The sequence below is a fragment of the Mesoplodon bidens genome (assembly GCF_964165515.1).
Source record: "Mesoplodon bidens genome assembly, chromosome: X".
Taxonomy (NCBI): Eukaryota; Metazoa; Chordata; class Mammalia; order Artiodactyla; family Ziphiidae; genus Mesoplodon; species Mesoplodon bidens.
The window spans coordinates 93,543,021-93,564,197 of record NC_138163.1 but is presented as its reverse complement, the minus strand read 5'-3'; the positions used below and the strand labels follow the sequence as shown (position 1 = coordinate 93,564,197).

Below are 21,177 nucleotides of genomic sequence, written 5' to 3'. Positions count from 1 at the left end.
ACTGGTTGTTGGTCAGAGGCTTCCCTCAATTACTTGTCACGTGGGCCCCTCTAGAGGGAGCCCACAACACAGCAGCTTGCTTCATCAGAGTGATCAAGCAAGAAATGCCAGAGAGAGAGAGAGAGAGAGAGAGAGAGAGAGAGAGAGAGAGAGAGAGGGAACAAACAAGATGGAAGTCGCAGTTTCTTATAACCTAATCTTGGAAGTGACATCTCATCACTTTTGCTGTAGTCTGTTCATTAAAAGCAAGTCACTACGTCCCGCCCACACACAGGGGGTGGGGGTAGATTAAACAAGAGTGTGAATACCAGGAGGCGGGAATCACTTGGAGCCATGTAGAAGATGGTTATCATGAAAGGCAAGTGGCACTTGGTCACTGTGTCAGGGAGACACCATGGATCGGTAGAGACTCCAATAAACGAAGACCATGTGGCTCAGCAAAAGGGGGCAACCAGTGTTGTGAGAGGATCTGATATTTCAAGAGTGGTTGGAAAGTCAGAATTCTTGGTAACGTTTCACAATTTTTAAAATGTTGGCAACAAATTCATATTTGTTAAAAAAGAAAGGCGTTTGTAAAATGCAAGTTAAATGATAGAAGGAAATGAAAAATCATTCAACTAGATGATGCCTTAATATTCAACCCAAACCCACTATTTGACTTTAGATTCTGATGAGCACTATTGATCAATGAAAATCAATGAAGTTCTTTTAAAAAAATGTGTGGGGCTATGGGCTGTCAGTTTGCCATCCCTGCCATAACCTTTGGGATTTTCTTTGTGGTACAGATGAAAGCGCAAATGTTTTGGTGTCTGAAATGCAAACTGTGGTTCTGCCACTTCCACTATGTCCTTGGGCCTATTACAAGAGCCAGAGAAAAGATACTCCGGGCTATTATTGTTAGTATTTTCTTACTTGTCTCCCCTACTAGACTATGAGCTGCTGGAGGGTTAGAGTACCCACCTGACCGCAACACTCCCTTATCTCACTTTCCTACTTCATTCTTCTGTACAGCACTTACTACACTACCTAAAATACTATATATTTTGTCTTTTTATCTTGTTTATTGTCTGTCTTTCCCACTAGAATATAAACTTCATGAGGTCAGAAACCTGTCTGTTTTGGTCACTGCTTTATCTTCTCAATATTGAACTGTGCCTAGTGCACAGTAGGAGCCCATTAAACATTTGTTTAATGAATGAATTCCATTGTTCATAGTACTTAGCACAGGGTCTGGCAAGAGTAGGTGTTCAAAAAATGCTGAAAAGCTTTCATTGTCTTGATAAGAGAATGGCAGGCAGATCAAGAAGTACCCTACATGCCATGCCAAGCTTAAGGCATGAGTGAAATGTCCATGTCCAATGTACTTGGCACACAAGATATTTTGGTCAAAGTAACTGTAGCTGGCATTTATATGGCATTTACTATGTGGGATATAATGTTCTAAGCACTGTACTTATATTAAATCATTTAATACTCACAATAAAGTCTGTGATGTAGCTATTATTACTATCCTCCTCTTCCACACGAGAAAACTGAGGCAGAGAGAGGTTAACTTGCTCACATTTATATAACTAGTAAGTAAAAGAACAAGGATTAAAACCCAGGCAGTCTGGCTCCAAGGTCTGTTCTTAGCCATTATGCTATACAAACTAAATATAAGAAAAGTGTTCTGGAAAGTGTGATTAAAATGCAACTATGCTGTTTTGAGAGATGTTAAAGATGAAGAATTTTGATGTCAAATATATTTAGGTTCATATCTTGGCTCAACCACATTCCAGCAGTGCAACCTTGGGCCAGTGACTATGCTGAGCCTGTTTTTACTTTAGCTATAAAAAATGTAGATTAATACATATCCTGAAGGGTGGTTGTGATGATTAAATGACATAATGAATCTGACATAATGAGGTACCTAGCCCATATGGTAGCAATTATTACTAACACCAAGGGGGAATTTATTCTATAAATGCATTGTGAAGCAGCTACAAAACTTACTTTTACTTAACAGAGTTTGGCAATTCCATTTGGAATCAAGTTAATTTACATGGAATAAAACTATAACATTATAGAACACTGGTTCTAAATTCTTCCTTATCTGCCTTTCTCTTTCAACAACCATTATTGTATATAATGTGTCAAGCCCTAGAGCAAAATCTCTGCCCTCTTGGAACTCAATTAAAAGATAATCACAAACAAACTTCCAGTCATAAGATAAGTAAGTTCTGGGGATGTAATACATAGCATAGGGGAAAAAAGAGAATTATAATGCGATATGAAAATACTATGAGAGAAAAAAATATGAGAGGTAAAAATAAAAAGAACACTCTGGTAGCACAAGGGAAGGCATCATTTACCTTGGCTGGGAAAGACTTCATAGTGATAACTTTTGAGCAGGAATAAGTAGGAATTGGCTTATACAATGGTGAGAGTAAAATAAGAAAAGCACTATGTGAGAGGACATGGTATGTCTAGGAAGCCAGAAAAGTTCAGAATGGTTGGGACATTCCAATGGTTGGAACAGGTGTGGGCAAAGGTAAGCACCAAGTAAGGCTGGAGAGAGTTTGGGATCAGACTGTGAATGGCATTGTCTGCCATGCTGATAAGTCTGGGCTTAGTACGGTAGGCAAAAAGTAGCCAGTGGGTATCTTCAGGCACAGACAAAAGTCAACTTTGGTTTTCAAAGTATCTCTGACAGCAATGTAGAAGATGGACTATGGTCCAGAGAGTGGTAAAGGAACAAGTTGAGGCAATTTTCACGGCTCAGATAAGAAATGATGGCAGCCTGAACTAGAGCAATGGGGGTGTAAGTAGCTGGACTCAGTAGACATTTCTGAGGTAGAGGTGACAGGATCTAGTGACCGAGTGGATATGGGAAGTGACAGGAGAGTGAAAAATTGAGAAGAACTCCATGGTTTCTGGCTTGAAATGGATGAAAGACGACATCCATAGAAAAAGAGAACACCAAAAATAGAACAAGTTTTGGGGGAAAATAATGAATTCCATCCTGGATATTTTTTAGTATGAGTGACCTATAAGACATCGAGTAGTAGAAAGCTGAAAAGATGTGTCAAAAGCTCATGAGAGAGGTTAGGGGTAGAGAAAGAGCTATAGGAATAATCAGAATACAGTTAATATTTAAAGCCATAATAATGGATGAGATTGCTCAGGAAATGAATGTAGAAGAATATAACTAGGACAGAAGTCTTGAGAGCACCAATGCTTAAGGAAGCAGTAAGAGGAGGAGAAAGAACTAGAGACTTATAACGGAGAATCAGAAGTGAGCTGCATTATGGAATCCAAGAAAGGAAATTCAAGGAAAGGATGGCTCATGTCAGTTATCTCATAGAGGACCAATAAAGGGTAAGAATGGAAATGGTTTTGGTGCCTTCAGAATGGTGACATCACATATCAAGTTGCAACAGGCTAGGGAATAGGAATTAATACAGTCTTCTTTTTTCAAGAATAATGGTTAAAAGGGAAGAACAGGGATAAGGATAATGGCTTAAGGAAATTACAAAGTAAAGGGGAAGTTTTTGTTTTTTAAAGGTTATTTGTATACGCTTACGTACTTATAAGTGAAAGAAACCTGAGAGGGAGAGACTTAAAATGCAGAGAAGAAAGAGACTGCTACTTTTGAATTCCTATAATATCACTATATGACTCACTCACTTGGCACTGAGCTTACACATTTGCCTCGTACTGGCAGTATTGTACATTTAGCAATGCTGGCACAAACTAAGTGCTCAATAAATCTACTTATTATTATTTTTCTTCATGCATCTATGCATATTATCTGGCCAGTAAAAGTATACAATCTTACATAAGAATGTACAGAAAGGAAACTGTGTGGTGAAACTGTGGAAAGAGACTTTGAGCAATACAGATCCAGAACAGATTTTTACCCACCATTTACTAGTGTCCAGACCAAAGAAAAATCATTTCACTTCTTTGCACCTGTTATTCAACTGTTAAATGGGAAGAATATCACGCATTCTTGCAAGCTTATGAGGATTAAACAAGCTATTTAAAAAGCACTTTATATACAACTTGGTGCTCAAGAAAAAGACCTAATTACTATTATGATAATTTTTCCTACCACTAGAGCATCTAGAAGAGTCACTAACGTTTCAGGATGTGTCAATGACTGAGGATAAGTAAATAATCAGGAGGCACGGCAGCCACTGCTATACTGTATCCTAGAGAACAAAAGCACAAAATGGCATCAGCTGTTGGTCAGCCTTCTCAAACTTTGCTTATTCATTTACCATCAACATGATTTCTGCCACATCCAAGTACTGAACCTTAATACTTTTCTTTAAATCAACTTACTGCTTTAACTGGCCTCGTTCTAAAGAGTTATAGCTGTGAAACTGCGGGTTTCATGCGTTGATTATCTTTTTTACTAATATATATATTTAACCATTAAAACAAAGTATTCATCCCATTAACCACCCCACATCATCTTTCAAACCACATTCTAAAACTGCTTTAGGGTTGCTGTGAGACCCTTAGGAAGAGATCAGGTAGCAATTTGTGGTTTTACTTAATTTTTCTGCTACTGGCAATGATAACTTACAAAGGTTTGCAGAATGTACAAATGAAACAAATCAAATGACAAAATTCATCCGTTATATACCCTGACTATTTTCATGGGAAGTCCTAAACTGTCTAAAGCTAAAGAGACAGCCCAGCAATTTATCTTTTTATGTAATCCCTCCATCTCTATTTCTCTATCACAAATGTAAAAGAGATTGGGAATAAAGGCCCACCCTGTGACCTAGTCTCAAGAACAGAATCAAGGGGAGGAGAAAAACACTAGTGGGTTTTGCTCTGAAGCACTAGCATTTCAATCAAAAGATATGGTAGGCATGCAGATCATTCAAGTGAAAACCTGCTATCTTCAAGATAGTGGAACACTCCTCTGAAAAGGCAAACCACAATGAGTTATTAACCAATACCTTTCAAGTCTGTGTACAAACCAGGAAGTTCTCCATCACTCCAACAGCAACAACAACAACAATCACTGACCAGAACCTGGAGAGAAAACTTCACTCACTGATAACATCTACAGATACTTTACATATGCACTTTTGGAGCCAGTCTTAAATCCACTATAAGAGCCACACTACACACTTTTAAAAAGTCACTCCTACAATGCATTCTAAGATCACTAACCCTTTCATTCAGGGAAAATATGTATCCTGCACCTAAAATATACTAGTTATTATGGAGATTATGAAAAGATTAAAGAGTTTGTTTATAATCTAGCATGGGGAACAAGACATGTATTTCACAAACGGTGGTACTCATGACTGAAGAGGGCTGCTGGGAAATTTTCCCCCCAACATTTTATTAAGAAAAACTTTAAACATATAGCAAAGTTGAAATAGTTTTACAGTGAACATTAGAAAAGTCACGACTGAGATTCTACCATTTTTACTACATTTGCTTTATCACCTATCAATCCATCTTATTTTTTTATGAACTGCTGGGATTTTAAAAATGAGACTATGTGTAATGAAGAATCTTAGTAGGCCATATTAGGGTTGCTTCTCAAAAATTTTCACTGATGAGGTGTATGAACAAAAAAGCTGGAAAAACCCAAACCCATACTCAGTGTTCAATTCCTGCCAACCTCCAATCAAAATCTATTCAGAGCTCACAGTAGGCCATTTTACATCTCCACATCCTTGTCCACTCTGAACCATCCTTCCCAGCCCTCCTCAAGGCTCAGTACCAATCTGTGAAACCTCCCCCAACTTTCACGCCCTCACCCAGAATTAACCAATGCCCCCTACAGGGACCACATTTTTCATCATTAGCAATTAGCTCACGGTATCTGCAACTCTTGTTTTCAGTCTGTCTCTTTTACTAAACTCTGACCTCCGTGAGGGCAGGGATCCCCTTACTTCACTCTGAATCCTCAGCAACCAGTATAGTACTTAGCCTATAGCAGGCACTCAATAAATAATATAAATGAATAGCCCAGACCTGTCTTTACCCAGGAGCCAAGGAAGATTTTAGTCCAGTGTGGGAATGATTTAATCACACTGGCACTTTAGAAAGATTCATCTTAGAGCACCGTTGTTAAGAGCATGAGCTTTGGAGCCAGATTGCCTGGGCATGACTCCCAGAATCCCAGCTCTGCCATTTATTGCCGGGTGACTTTGGGCAAGTTTCTAAACCTCCTGTGCCTCAGTTTCCTCATTTGAAAAATGGCTAATACTGCTTCACAGGTTATCGTGAGGATCAAATGAGATAATTTCTGTTGTTGTTGTTAAAGCACACAGATTAGCAGCTGGCACATAGTAAGCATTCCATCAATGTTAGTCACTGTTGCCGGCAACCAAGTTAATAATGACAATGAGGTAAAAAGTCCTTAAAGCTCGAGTGGTAGCAGTGAAAACAAAGTGGAAAGAACGACCATAAAAGAAGAATCTACTGGAAAATGCTCAGTCAGGAAGGCAAGCCAATGAGTGTCTGACATATTTTTTCTCCTACTTTGTATGTTTGAGATAGATCGTGATTGAATTTTTTTAAAAAATTATTAAAAACAGCTATAATTACCCGGCCTAGGCACAGATTAGATGCTGGGCACAAGGCGTCTAGCATGACTGGACTCTAGCCACAAGCTCTATGACCACTGTGAGTTTCTTTATGCAGGTCTTTCAGTCTCTCAGCTGAGATTTTTTTTCCTCATTACTCCACCCAGCACCATTTCTTTCGTTTATGATTCCCACAATTCCATATCCTATCTTCTGACTGTGCACACATCCCCAAGAGCCTTGGTTGGGGAATGGGTTTGTGGTTTTGTCCTACCCAACCCTGTACTGCTTTTCTTTTTCTTCTTCCTGCCCACCTCCTTTACTTCTCAAGCCTTGCTATTCCCTACACGTAGGAACTTGAAACCCAAGAGTATGGAAAAGCAACAGAGCAATAGCAGTTGTGGCAAGAACTGGGGTTGCTGCCAAGCTGTTCTCCAGGCCCCATATGCAGTGACCAACTACATGCAGAGATTAGACTGAACTGCCCATGGGGCCTCACATGCTTGATATTCCCATTTGCTTCTGTTCATTTTCTTTCTCCTGCTTAAATAAGCCTCTTCCCAAACCTGTAACCAATTCAAATCCAATTCATCCTTGAAGACCCAGGTGAGGTCCAACTTCTTCAAGGAAGCCTCCTCTGACCATTTTAGCCCACAGATATTCCCCCACACACATAAAACAGGTACCAATCTGTACCATAAAGCATAATCACATACACATTTATACCATTAAATAAATGTTTCCTGTGTATATATTTGATATATTTGATTTTCCAAGGGCAGGAACCATGTCTCACATGTCTTTTAAACCCCTTACTCTTAGTGGGTTAATACTTGTTGAAAAGTGACTGAACCAGTGGGTTTGTTTGTTCGTTTGTTTAGGCTAAGGAAGGATGAGGTAGAAACATGTTGAAATGAAAAAGGTTGAATGAACAGATGGGTGCAAAAGAAGCACTGGTGCAAAATTCGGGGAAAAGCTGTAGAAGAAAGGTGTTCAATTAACACGTTTAACTGATTTGCTGCAAGGTTGGAAAAGGACATAGAAGAGAGATGTCAACTGGAAAAATCTGGAAAATGGCATTTCACCTTGAGGCAGAAGACAGCAGGAGAAAGATGGGGCTACAAAAGAAATTCTGCTAAAGCCTAGGGATAGGCCAGTTGGATAAAGGGGGTTATTGGGATGACATGGGTAGAGATGTGGTTATGCAGGTGAGCGAATCGGTAGGGCGTGGAATGAAGGGTTGGGTAGATGGATACAATGATCGAGGGTAGTTAGGCAAGTGGGTTAGCTGACTGGGCGCTGAGTGGGTGGATGGGAAACAGGTAAGTGGGTGGGTGGTTAGGTGTTTAGTTGGGAGGGAATAGGTGTGGGGCGTATTATTTAAGATCCGGCCCCTCCCTCACCTTGACCCGGAAGCGGATGAGCGCTAGCCTCACGCAGTGGCTCAGGCAGGCCGGTGGCAGGAACCAGGCCCGTGGAGGAGGGGTGCCCTTGTTGCCCACGTGTCCCACGATCAGTTGCGCTGTCTGCCGCTCGGCCTGGCACCGACGGCCCCACTCGGCCAGCCGGTCCTTGCCCAGGCCCCCGGGGAACATGACCACCAGCTCCAAGCCGTCGCCGCCGGGATAGGCACAAGCCTGACATAGCGCTGACAAGTAGCCCAGCATGGCGTTCCATTGGCCGCCACACACCCAATCCGTCTGGTAGCCGCCATAAAGCCGAGGCAGCGCTGAGCCCGCATCCACCAGCACCCGGGCCCCGGGCAGCGGAGGGGGCGGCGGCGGCGGCGGGTGCAGCCCGGGGTGCGCCTGGCCGTGATGGTGGAAGTGGTGAGCGGGGTGATGGTGCCGAGTCGGCCCCGCGCCTCCGGAGTAGGCACCCAAGGCAGCGGGCGCGAGCGGCGGTTGCAGAGGCGCGGAGCCCCTGGCGGCGCGTGGTGCCCCGGGCGCTAGGGCTGCCGTGGGCGGCAGCGGGCGATGCTGCTGCTGCTGCTGCTGCTGGCGCGAGACGGTACGCGCGAGTTTGAGGAGGTCCACGGGCACAACAGCCCCGGGACAGCGCTTCTCCAGGAACTCTTGGAAGCCCTGGACGCCCATGCTTCGTCGGTGGGCAGACGAGACGGCGGCTGCGCAAGCAGGCTAGGCGGCGATCTGGGCGCGAAGCTGGGGGCGGGCGCGTGCGCACTCCGCGGGGGGCGAGGGGGCGGGCAAAGGATTTCCGAGGGGCGGGGTGAGCTAGCGAGGGAATGAGGGAGGGGTGGGGAGGAGACCACAGACTGGATTTGGGTGGAGAGGAGTGGTGAGGCCGACCGGACTCAGAAGAGGCTGGGAGGATAAAAGCGATGACGGGCTTTAGTCACTTCTCTCTTATCCCTCTATGGCCGCTCTTCACCGCTTCAAAAGGGGTGAAGCCTCTTACTTCTACCTCCAGGAGCCATGTTACCTCGTCTTCTCTATGGTACACGCTTTCTAGCTGGAGGGGGGGGGAGCGGGGCGGGGCATTCTGGGAGTTGTAGTCTCCTCTACGGCCTCGGGATACAGTGTTGGAACAAGATTACCACCCCTGTCGGCCCTTGCATTCACTGGGTCTCAAGGGACGGGGCGTGATACGCGTTTAGGATTTGCACTCCAGCTCTTTGCATCCACCGAGTTGCTTCAGGCTATTACCGCCTTTCCCAGAAAAAGGAGTTGGGGGGGAGTGATGCATCATGGGAAAGGAAGTAGAGTGGATTAATTGAATTCAGCTAAAGTATGCTAAAATTCCCCAGGAGGAAGAATTTTCCTTTGGGGGGAGGGAATAATGTGCGTAGCTTTTAATGAATGAGAAAGGACACATATGAAACGTAAAAATAATAACCACCATTTCTGTAACAATCCACTTAACTTTTAGCTACTGTAATTCTTTGAGGAAGAGTTTTTGGCCCGTTTATGAATGGTGAAAATTGTGTAATTTATTTGCCCAAGGCAATGCAGAGGCAAAGTGAAATCGAATATCCATTGTACTCAGGAGCTCTTTGGTCAGGGAGATAAGCACCAACACAAATTAAACTACAAGTTGTACCTTTCTGGTACTCACTGAGCTACAATGTCCTATGGTTAGGACCTTTGTTTGCAAACATTGTGAATCGATCTGTCGGGGAGCTCTAGAAAAATAGCGGTAAGGGCTCCAATTCCAGACGTACAGAATCATCTTTTGAAAATCTACTCAATATATTCAGCGTTCTCCTTGTTTGATTCAGCTATAGCACCAGTCTTCTGGCTGACTGGCGTTTAGGGCACACTGTTTAAACCGGAGGAGGGTAGAAAACAAGATCTATTCTGTTCTGTAACAGTGCGTAGCAGTCAGATCTGGCTTGGAACTTAATAGAAGGTGGGAGATAATGGAAGGCCGAGTAAGAACGCAAAAGTTTAGAACCCAAGAGTAGTCAAGGTGAATGAAATCTGAGAACAGTGTATTAGGATACAAAAGCTGAAAAATCTTCAAGCTCCATAAAGAAATTTATCATAAAAGACTAGTAGAGATAGAACAAACCAGATTGGCAAAGAATAAGTAGATGTTGAAGCAATGCACGTAAATAACTCCTGTGAAAACAAGCAGTGAAAGGAGGGAATAGTGGCTTGAAGGGATGGTGGATGGAAGGAATAGAGGTTTTCTAGTATAATGGACACCTATTGGATTGTCTACTCAGCCCTCCTTTTCTAGGAATTAACCCTCTCCCCATTTACAGAGTTATAACAAAAACTGTCATGTTAACCATAACCATTGCTGACTGGGTCAAAGGTAGATAATGAATCCAAGCTGGGTCGATCAGAATCTCATTCCCTAGAAATTTGGAATTGGACCAGAGAGATCAGTTTTTCTCTAAGTGTAAAACTTGGAAGCTGTCAGTAGTCAATTTTCCCATCAGAGGGACAAAAGTAAAAGGTGCTGGTCTGCAGGAAAAGAAAAAAACGCAGACTCTCAGAGCAGAGATGGGAGATAGGGAGTCTTCATCGTGTTTAAGACCCAGGTTCTAGATCATTCCTCAGGCATTCTTGCCCTTGGTTTCTCTGAGGCAAACTCATATCCTTACTATTTTTAAGATAGAGTTGGGTTAGAAACTACTCATGACCAAAAAATTATTAATTCAAGAAATGGTACCAGAAATGGGGTGTGGCAAATTATAGACCCTAAACTATGGATGGAACTGGCAAAGATTGGAGATCTCCCATATCGTTAATTGGAAGTTGGCATTCTGTGTTATTTGGCAGCGAAGCAGTTGCTTATTGCTCTTGAGACGCAAAAGCAGAGCAGCTCTGCCTATATGAAGAGTTTAGCAGTTGCTAATGGTTAGATATTCATGGGCTTTGCTGATTTATTGTCTCATTTTAAATGTTCCACTAATTAGGAAACTGGCATCCAGTTTCCAACGAACTGGAACGAGGTTATCTTTATAAGCCACCATAGTATTCCTTGTTCTCCAGCTCCCCAAAATGTGATGATCTCTTCCTCTTTACATGCATTCAGCTGGGATGCAAGGAAGAGAGGGTAAGTGTAACATTCCCAGAGCAGATCGGAAAAGAGAGGCTTCACATCGTTGAACTCAACCTGTTTCCTAGCCACGCTCTGAACTGGAGACCTTGAGCATAATGCCAGGGAGAAGGAGCCAAGCCTTTAGGTAGAGAGCTAAGAAATAGAAACCCTGCAACAGGATGATTATTCCCTTTAGCAAATCTGAAGATTCAAAGAGCATAAGTTGACAAGATTCTTGGCACTTGTTATTAGCATTGTGAGTCCCCTCAAATGAAATTAACAGGCAGTCATATGAGGTTTTGAGGAAGTTGTATCACTAGAAAATCCTATCTAGTGAACAGGGACCATGAGCCAGCAGTGATTCTCAAAGTATGGTCCCTGGACCAGCATATCAGCACCTAGGAACTGTTAGAAATGTAAATTCTTGGGCCTCACCCCAGATCTCCTGAATCAGAAACCCTGGGGGTGGGGCTAGCAATGTGTGGTTTAAATGGTGTCAAAGATAAACAAAGCCTGACATTAGTTAAAGCAGTGAGGACAGATTTTATTCAGTTACTGACAGTAGGGGAAAGAGCAGAGCTCCATTCCCATTTGTGCAGAGGTGACTGAGCATTTTAAAGGGAAAAGGAGGGAGGAGGAGCAAGAGAGGCTCAAGTAGAGTCAGGGAAGTGAAAAATTAAAGAGTTGCCCAGTGTAAATGCAGTTAGGCTAGCTGTGTCTGCTAGCTGGCAGTTATTTAAGTTAGGATTATATCCTCCCACAGTTACTGGGAGACAGAGGCCCTAGCCTTCCTGATGACTATATTTCAAAGGAATGGTCCTTGAGACACACACTCTGGAGTTGTAGGAGATACATATACATCTCAAAGGGACAGGGGAATAATTCATAATTTTAAGCCCTTTTTGGTAAATGCTCTAAGAAAGGGAGGTCAGGGGTCTATTGTCAGGTGTCAGCTAGAGCAAGCTATAAATTCTTTTTACAGCCCGAGCTTTTCCAGATGGAAATTGGGTCATCCCAGAGACTCCGACGTAGGAGGCTAGAAGCCAAGTTTGGTCTAGTCTCTTAGTGCAGGTGTTTGAATGGAGTGTTTGTGTCGAGAGTTTTTGCAGGTCACACTAGTTCTCCAGGTGATTCTAATGCACCCTTACGTTTGAGAATCACTGCTCTTCTAGAGCAGGCCCATGTACAGACTGGTAAAGCAAAACCAAGCATCAATAAACTGACTCCTGTAAGTTTTTCTATACCCGTAATTTATTTCCTTCCTTCCTATCCAGGTGGAAATGGTGCACACTTGGACCGGTGGCTGATAAAGGTGTGCCCCTCTCCTTTCCTAAAAGGGAACTTAGTGGTTAATCTAAATATTTCTCTACTATTGCATGTTAGATCTATTGGTGGCAGTTAAGTTTATCAGGAAGTGGCAGGATCAAGACGATCCACATTTAGATTGTCGCTGAACTAGATGAGGAAGGGGCATGTCCCTGCTGTGCCGTTGCTCTGGATGCAGTAGTTGCATGTGACTTGCAGTTGTCCATAGATTGTTAGGTGTGGACATTTGTGGAATTGTAGGTATGGGGAAAATGGCATACGTGTTTACGGGGCAGTCAAACGGAGGACTATAGGTAAACGTCTGTTTTGTCTCCCCAGTACCCCTTTTCGACCACTTTCTCTACCTTACCCTCATGGTTGCACCAGGAGCTTATTCTTTATGTACCTTCCCAGAGAATTTGGGATTGAGCTGGAGGAGAGATGAAAAATCCTGGCTGCATTCAAGCACCTGATTTATGTTCCTAAGGCCCATCTGCATTATCCTTGGGTGTTTTGAGACACCACCACCATCTTTATAATAAATCCCTCTTTTTTTGTTTAAGCTTGTTCAGATTGGGTTTCTATTACTTACAAACAAGAATCTTAACATGTATAGTACCAGAGAAACTTTATGCTAGGCATAGGCCATAGAGAGGGAAGAGATAACAGAGGCCAAAGCCCTGAAAGTAGAAAGGGACAGTAGATGTCACAGAATAGTGGTTAAAGTGTGTGCTTTGGAGCTGAGATCTGGGCTCCAATACCAGTTCAACTCCTTATTTGCTATATAACTAACAAGTTATTTAACCTCTTGAGCCCTTATTGTATCTATGAAATAGGGACTCACTAATGTATTCAACAGATTTATTTGGTACCTACTACGTGCCAGGAATAACGCTGGGCTAGGAGAAAACAGTTTTCAAGGCAGTCAAGGAGCTTAGAAGGGAGATGGTAATGTACTTACCTCAGAAGCTTTTGAAGATTAAATGGTATATTAAAGTGCTTAGCACAGTAACTGGCACAGTAAGCACCTAATAAATCTTAATTATTAAAATGAAGGCTGGAGAGAAGCATAAAGAAGTTGCATCGAAAATTCATATTGGATTCAATCTTCTGATATCTTCCACCTAAGTAGTAACTAGCTGTTCAGTTTCTGCAAGGGGCCCACTTATCTTTCTCTATTGCCCAAATCCTTGGGGGCTGTTTGAGAGGCTGTAAGCTTATATGGTAAGAGTAAATAATTCATTAGAAGGTCTAATAAGGCCGCTATATTGCTTGTATTTCTTGAACCAGCAATAATAGCAGGGAGGTCATTTGATTAGTAAAGGAAACAAGGACTGTGGTTCTCAACCCTAGCTAGGTTAATATGATATTAATATATCACCTGGGGAGCTTTTTAAAACAATACTAATTATAGGGATGGGGCCCAGACACTAATTATTTTTATTTTAAATTGTGGTAAAATACATATAACAGAAAAATTACCATCTTAACCATTTTTAAGTATACAGTTCAATAGTGTTAAGTATATTCACATTGTTGTGCAACCGGGACACTAATTTTTAAAACTACCTCCCCAGGTGATTTTAATATGCAGTCAGGGATAAGAACCTCTGAACTGGAATGGAGAAATCTTACAAATTTGTAACATACATGTGAACTAGTCTTTTCCAATTCTTCATCTGTTTATCCCAAGGTCCTGCTCCTATTCAGACCATCATCTATGCTGTACTTCATTTCTGTCTTGAGCTCCTGTCCTAAGACCCACCGTCTTTTCCCCAACTCCTACTACTTCAGCTCCTTCTAAATTCTTTAGTCACAGACTTAATTCTGTCATCTAATTCTTTTAATCTAGTGCTCATTAATGATGGCACATTTTAAATGGGTTTTATGGTGTTTTATCCCCCAACTTAAACACTTTCATCTCTGAACCTCACTTTACATCATCTGGCACCACTGGGGCCAATACCCAATCTTTCACCAACAGACCTCACGTTGACTCACAGGTTGGGTTCAGTTTTGTCACATCTCTATGACTGTTTCCTCTTCTCTTTAGTGATGTGTAAGGTCCCTTCAGTAGTTACTATTATTTGAGCAGACCTACTATGTGCCAGGCGCAGTGCTAAGCCCTTTATGTTTTTTCATTTAGTCTCAAAATACCACCAGTGAAGCAGTTATCCTTTTTACAGATAAGGAAATTGAAGCTAAAAAGTTAAGTAATTTTCCAAGTTCACAAAGCTAGAATACAAATCCAGGTCTGCTGAACTCCCAAGTGGTGTCTGTAGCAACTATAATAAGAACCAGGGCCCATTTCCAAACCAGTCTGGTTTCCCAAGTGCAAGTTTATTGTGAAAGTCACTAGAGATGTCTAACAATAAGCACAATTAGCAAATTTGGGACATATCTCATTTAATACTCACAACCACCTCATTTTACAAATGAGAAAATACAGGTTTGAGGGGCCTGTGAGTCAAAAAACCTGTGTTTGTTCAACTGTGTACCTTGTATCCTCCCTTTAGGGATCACCTAGGAGAGAATACCTTGGAGTCATTGTCATTAAATCAAGGTAATAGATTTTTAAAAACACTTTACAAATCCTCATCTAATCTTGAATATTTCTGATAGGCCTCTTATTCTTCCTCCAGGGCTGTTTGCATAAACATATGCATGATTCTTCTACCTAAATTATCAAATGAACAAGGGATCTGACCTCATTTGACAGTTTCCCAAGTCACTGTAGTGTGGTAAATGAAAGATGTGCAACGGAGATTTCCAAATGCACGTTTTTCTGAAGGTGGACCATAAACACTGTCAATATGAAAGGAAATACTCCTTAATAAGTTTACGCAAAGGGCACATTTTGAATTCTTGCTTGTACCATAAACATACTTCTCCTGAAATTATAAAACAAGTACTGGACATAACCTCATGAAAGATATATGAAAAGCGTATATACTAATCATAATAATTAGTTGAAAATGTAGTCTAAATGTATTTTGATTATTATTATTACAGTACATCTGAGAGTCAGTATGGCCAGAGGTTTTTCCCATGAATTTTGGAGTCAGACCTGGGTTTGGATCCAGGCTTCATCATTTACTAGCTATGGTACCTTGGTAAATTCTTTAATCTCTCTGATTCTCAAATTTTCTCCGTAGAGACAGTAACAGATCTAGCTTATAGGATTGTTTTATGAATTTTATCACAAGCCTAACTAACACAGTAGGTACTCAGTAAATCATAGTGACTGTTCCAATTATGGCTCATTGACAAGTGAGGAGAAGGGGTCCAACTCAAAATTTGTTGGAGCTATAAATCAAGAGGTAACACACAGCTTAGTTTGTTCAGCCAACATATCTATAGGACTAAAGTTTTTAAATCTGCTAAATTAGATTTGGTAAATGAAGAACCAGTTTAAGCCAGATGATTGCAGTGACTATGACAGCGTTTTAATAAGATAACATACTCATTTTAACACAGCCTTTATTTTCTGTTTCAAAACAAAATTTCCAGGAAACAAAACAAATGGTTGGGTATAAATGAAATAAAAATCACAGTTTCAAAGAACCAAAATTAGACAACTGCTTAAAGGCAGATCACTTGGTTTACCAAAAAAAATAGTAAAAGTTAATGTCAAGAAGGATTAAAATTAGGTTTAACAACATTCCATATAATGCTACATTCCCCAATTAAGAAAGGAGAGTTCACATATACAACTAAATGTTAAGTGTAGAGAAGTGGCTGAAATTCTGCATACTTCATAGTAGATTCATTATGCATGAAAGTTTATTAATTGCATGAACTTCCTGAGTGGCTCCCATGCTGCACTAGGTCTACATGCTTAATATTCATATCAAACAAATTACAGCTTTACGTGATTGAGCATGACAGACCTTGAACAACTGCACTTTCCAATCAGTCACTATTTCTGCTGAGGGTATGTTCTGGACCACAAACCTCAATCTGAAATCTTAAATTATAATGGAGAAGAAATGCACTTAAAAAAAAATCTGGAAGGATGACAAGCACACATTTAGGAATTTTATTTTTTAAAATTTATTTTTCACTGGCACTTTTTTTTTCTCAAGAGCCCAGTTTCTCCCCTTCTTGCTTGACTTTTAGCCTTTTTGTTAGAGGTTTTTTTAATTAAAAGAGGACCTTCCAGGATGGGAGCTGTTGGTTTATATAATCTTCCAGCTATCTCAGTTGAAAATAACTTCAGTGTAACCTAGTTACTATCCCAGGCCCCTGCCAGTGGTGGCTGTCAAGGTCCCTGACCAATGTTTGTGTTCATCCTTCACATACAAAGACTATTTCCAGGGTGACCTGAAAGCATCTGGCTCCATAAAAATTTCCTACTAACTTCACTTCAAAGGATTTTACCAAGTTTGAGTGTCACCATTTTACAGTCTGGATTGTTTGTGGGTTTTTTATTTCAATCCCAGAAATTACATTTACCAAATCAATGGCCTTTCCTATGTCCTGCTCCCTTACTGATTCATCTTCTAAATAAAGGGGGAAAAAACAAGTCCCCAGTAAACTACAGGATGAAAAGTGAACAATCTATCCTAGAAAATGGCCTGCACACCACCTCAAATATCTCAAGATTCTTCTAAACCAAACAGAAGATTAAATAACTGAATCCCAAACTGATGGCAAGTATACCTCGGAATGTACTTGTACATGAAGCCTGAAATACAGTATTTACTAACATTAAACATGCTGTAGTGTTACACACAGTAAACATGTGAAACAAATAACATGTGGTTTACAAACATTTGCTCAGTTTTCTGGAAAAAACAGAGAATGCATCATTTTCATCACTCAGAGAAGAGAGCAAAGAAGAAAGTCAATGCCTCCAGTAAACTTCAGAGATTGGATAAACACGGCTGACTACAATTCAACTAAAAGCTTACGGCCATTTTAAGGTAATAAAATATCATTGCAAATATCTAGCAGTATGCTAATATGCTGAATGACAGGCCACTGCTGTAATATTTGTCAAATATTTCATTGTGATAGTTAAAGCAGTTTCAACCCATAGCCCTTTAGGCACACAGACAAGAAACGCATCTCTAATAAAAGATACGAAGTTACAGGCACCGGACTGTCTAATTTAGGTACTTTCTTAACATTTGTTTATTTTACAACTAACTTCTACAACTAAGTCCTATATTGCCACCAGCTGGATTTATTTCTCTGTTCTCCATCCCTAAATCCCCAAAGCTTATTCCACAGAAGCATGTGGCTCTCATCACTTAAACATAGATTGGTGCCAGAGTGATGGTCCCTCTCATTTCAAACTCATAGTTAGCAGGCCAGATTTATAACCTGAAAGAATACTGAGAATCAAGGCAAAAAAGCAAGTTTCACAGGCAGTGTTTACATGTGTACCCCAAAACAGCACGGAAAAAGAGGTAGATAAACAAATGTAATTGGACTAGAATTAAATCTGCGGTTCTAAAATGATACATCCCATGATACTGTACCTAACACTCCACACTCAATCCAAAAATCACAGCAGAAAAGTGCCTTTTAAACTTTCACACATAATTTTGCTGTCAAACCATTAGAATTCATGCTTGATATAAAACTGGCAAGAAAAATATGAAAAATGAAATGGATATTTGTTATACTACAGCAAATTGCCTTAGAGATTCAAGACTGCTACAAATATACATAGGGTTATTTTCATTAGATTTACACCAATACTGGTTTCATATTCTTATGATGTTACACCCAACTTCACAAACATAGCAGCAGGTAATTCATGATGAAATGCTCACATTGCCACATATGGAGATACAGTACTATTCATCAGACTTGCACTTTGAGAAGTAAACATGGTGGTTGGACACACAGACTACCCCCAAATAAACTTTACAAGCGGGATGGTTTAGTATAACCGTTTTTTCTTCTACAAGAAGGAAAATGGAAAGGACAGGTTTGTGTGTGTGTGTTGGAAATGGGAAGAAGGCCCTTGTTACATAGTAGGCTCTTTGTTAAGTAAGAAGGGAATTTCTGAGCTTTACCTCAAGAGTTAATTATTTCTGGGGGGGGGAAGTACCTCAGCAAGGATGAAAACAGCACTATCACATGACTTAGCAAAATAATGAAATAGGGCTTCCCTGGTGGCGTAGTGGTTGAGAGTCCGCCTGCCGATGCAGGGGACACGGGTTCGTGCCCCGGTCTGGGAAGATCCCACATGCCGCAGAGCGGCTAGGCCCGTGAGCCATGGCTGCTGAGCCTGCGCGTCCGGAGCCTGTGCTCTGCAAGGGGAGAGGCCACAACAGTGAGAGGCCCGCCTACCGCAAAAAAAAAAAAAAAAAAAAAAAAAAAAAAATAATGAAATAATGCAAAAGCCCTAGATAGAAAACTAGCTAATATTTACAGTCAAAGTGACTGTAGTTGGAATCAAACATTTAAGTAATGGGAAAAAATAACTTAAAAACCCACAGTGAGGGCTTCCCTGGTGGCACAGTGGTTGAGAGTCCGCCTGCCGATGCAGGGGACACGGGTTCGTGCCCCGGTCCGGGAAGATCCCACATGCCACGGAGCGGCTGGGCCCGTGAGCCATGGCCGCTGGGCCTGCGTGTCCGGAGCCTGTGCTCCGCAACGGGAGAGGCCGCAACGGTGAGAGGCCCGCGTACCGCAAAAAACCAAAACAAAACAAAAAACCCCACAGTGATGTGAATAACACTGTTTTCTTCATTTCTGCACAAACTCACTTTTTTCTGTATTTTTAAACTTATACACGTTACATATACATCACGTATACATAACATAATATGTTAACCCAACTACTGCAGTCAGCATGGAGACAGCAGTACACTACTCACCATCTTCAAACTTTAGAAGACTACTTTTCTTTCCAGCAAAAAATCTGAAAAGATTCTAAATATTACAAGGCACTGCAAAATTCTGCAGGCAAAAGAATGATGAATTATACATAAAACAGAGGTGGTGGCAAAATGTGGGACATATGATGTAGAGCAGCCATTAATAAACGTAACTGTGCATGTCATCCATGGAGCTTTTTTCATCCTGGGGTACACTGTTTAAAAGGATTGCAACTCGAGAAGAAGGGATCATAAAACCTGCAGTATTTTCACTTTATAGGTTGTAAGTCTCAATGTAATTTCACAAAGCCGACTCTAATAATGAAACACAAGCAGTTTTAAAGAATTACGGATTTTAGGCACATTGTTTCTGTACACATGGAAAATTGCAATGCAAGAATTTGCATTACACTAATGTCCTAAAACCACTTCAACTTGCAAACCAATACTGTAGAAGAAATTTGAAGAATCTGTACATAAGATTTAGAAAGACTCATCCAAACCAGAGTATGTTTTATGAAAAGAAAACTGTGGCTCTTATCAACAGCAATTCTCAAAATGCTGCCCTGGATGCCCCCAAATGATAGCAACAGAATCTTCATGATGCTGAGTGTGATCCTCAGGTAAGTAACATAAGACACATTTTTTTTTGAAAAAGTGTACTGAATGTCACAAAGTAGACTGTGCAAAAAAAAGTACACCCATTCAGTTTTCCTCATTACCTGGCAAGGTCATGGGGTAAAATTTTTAGAGGAATATGGAGGAAAATCTGTCAACAGAAATGTTGGGTGATCATCTGGAATGTTGACCAGTAGACAGAACTCGTTATTACGTAAATGTGTACTAGAAATGACCTTGAAATCTTCAGAGCGAAAACTAAGTATTTTAAACATCTTTATATGTGGTAGTCGATAAATACCATTTTAGAATTCTATTTGGGTTTCACAGACTGAGCATTAGGTAACTCTGTGACCAGTCTTTTAAGATTATTACAGTTAACCTTCTTGAAAACTAAAAGTGTATATTTTGACATTGCCTCCCCTCCTCCTAAAACTGGATAAAACCCAGTAAAGTGCAACTTGACAGTGATCTCTCAGATTCTAAAGAGGCTGCCAAAATCATCTGAGACCTAAAATCATCTAAGATGCTAGATACTAACAAGAAAACTATAACAACTGAAAAAAAGGTAATCAAAAAAAAAAAAAAGCTAAGGGCAACTTAAATAGTATCGTTTGAGGGTCTACTATCTACTGCAGGACAATGTATACCCCACATCTCTTAGAACCCTGTAAAGCCAGTGTTTCATGTGTAAGTCTTAAAACCTACAAAACCTACTGTGTCAAGTAAATTTCACTTCAGAAGAATGGACTAATAGAGGTGTAACTTGAATCCTCTTTGTTAGGAACACAAAGATTCCCCCCAAATGAGATTCATATCAGCTGCAATACATCCCTTGCAAAAGAATGCAAGCCAAACCAATGCCTCTCAGATGCTCAAAAACAATATAGTGTGCACATGAGAAACAAAGAGATAGCTGCTTTGAATTACTATGGAAATCCTAAAGCAGCTACAGTATCTGCAGAATCAAGGAACTGTTACAGTTCTGTTTTTTCCTTTCTCTCCGCCTCACTTAAAACAAGGCTTCACTCCTACTGCTGTGACGACGGGAAGAAAATCACATTAAAAAGGGCTCAAAAACATTTCCTGCAGCAAGTTACCCTGCCTTCTGCGAAAGGTAAACCTAAGATAAACGTGAAGAATCCCATAAGACTCCAGCTGTTGGAGGGTCTCACTTTGCCCATGTTAGGGGAATATAAATAGTTTTTATACCTTTTAAAGAAAAGTATCATCCAGCTGCAGAGAGCAGCAATAATGGAAAGTGTCCTGGAAATGGAAATGCTCAAGCTGAGCTTATTAAAGCATTCTGAACAGTATTTTTAAAAAATCAAGTATCAAAGAGGATAGGATTTGAAGTGAAAAAC

The 21,177-nt window shown here is 40.9% G+C and overlaps 1 protein-coding gene across 6 annotated transcripts in view; it reads right to left on the bottom strand.

The window, feature by feature from the left end:
- The window catches only part of FAM120C (family with sequence similarity 120 member C), a 145,745-nt gene extending 137,059 nt beyond the window's left edge, over positions 1 to 8,686 (bottom strand). For all 6 annotated transcript variants that reach the window (XM_081222632.1, XM_081222635.1, XM_081222634.1 and 3 more), the window contains exon 1: positions 7,946 to 8,686. In XM_081222632.1, the coding sequence (XP_081078758.1) occupies positions 7,946 to 8,638 (693 nt within the window). In that variant the 5' untranslated portion in view covers positions 8,639 to 8,686. The remainder of the gene's footprint in view (positions 1 to 7,945) is intronic.
- Positions 8,687 to 21,177: the final 12,491 nt, after the last annotated feature.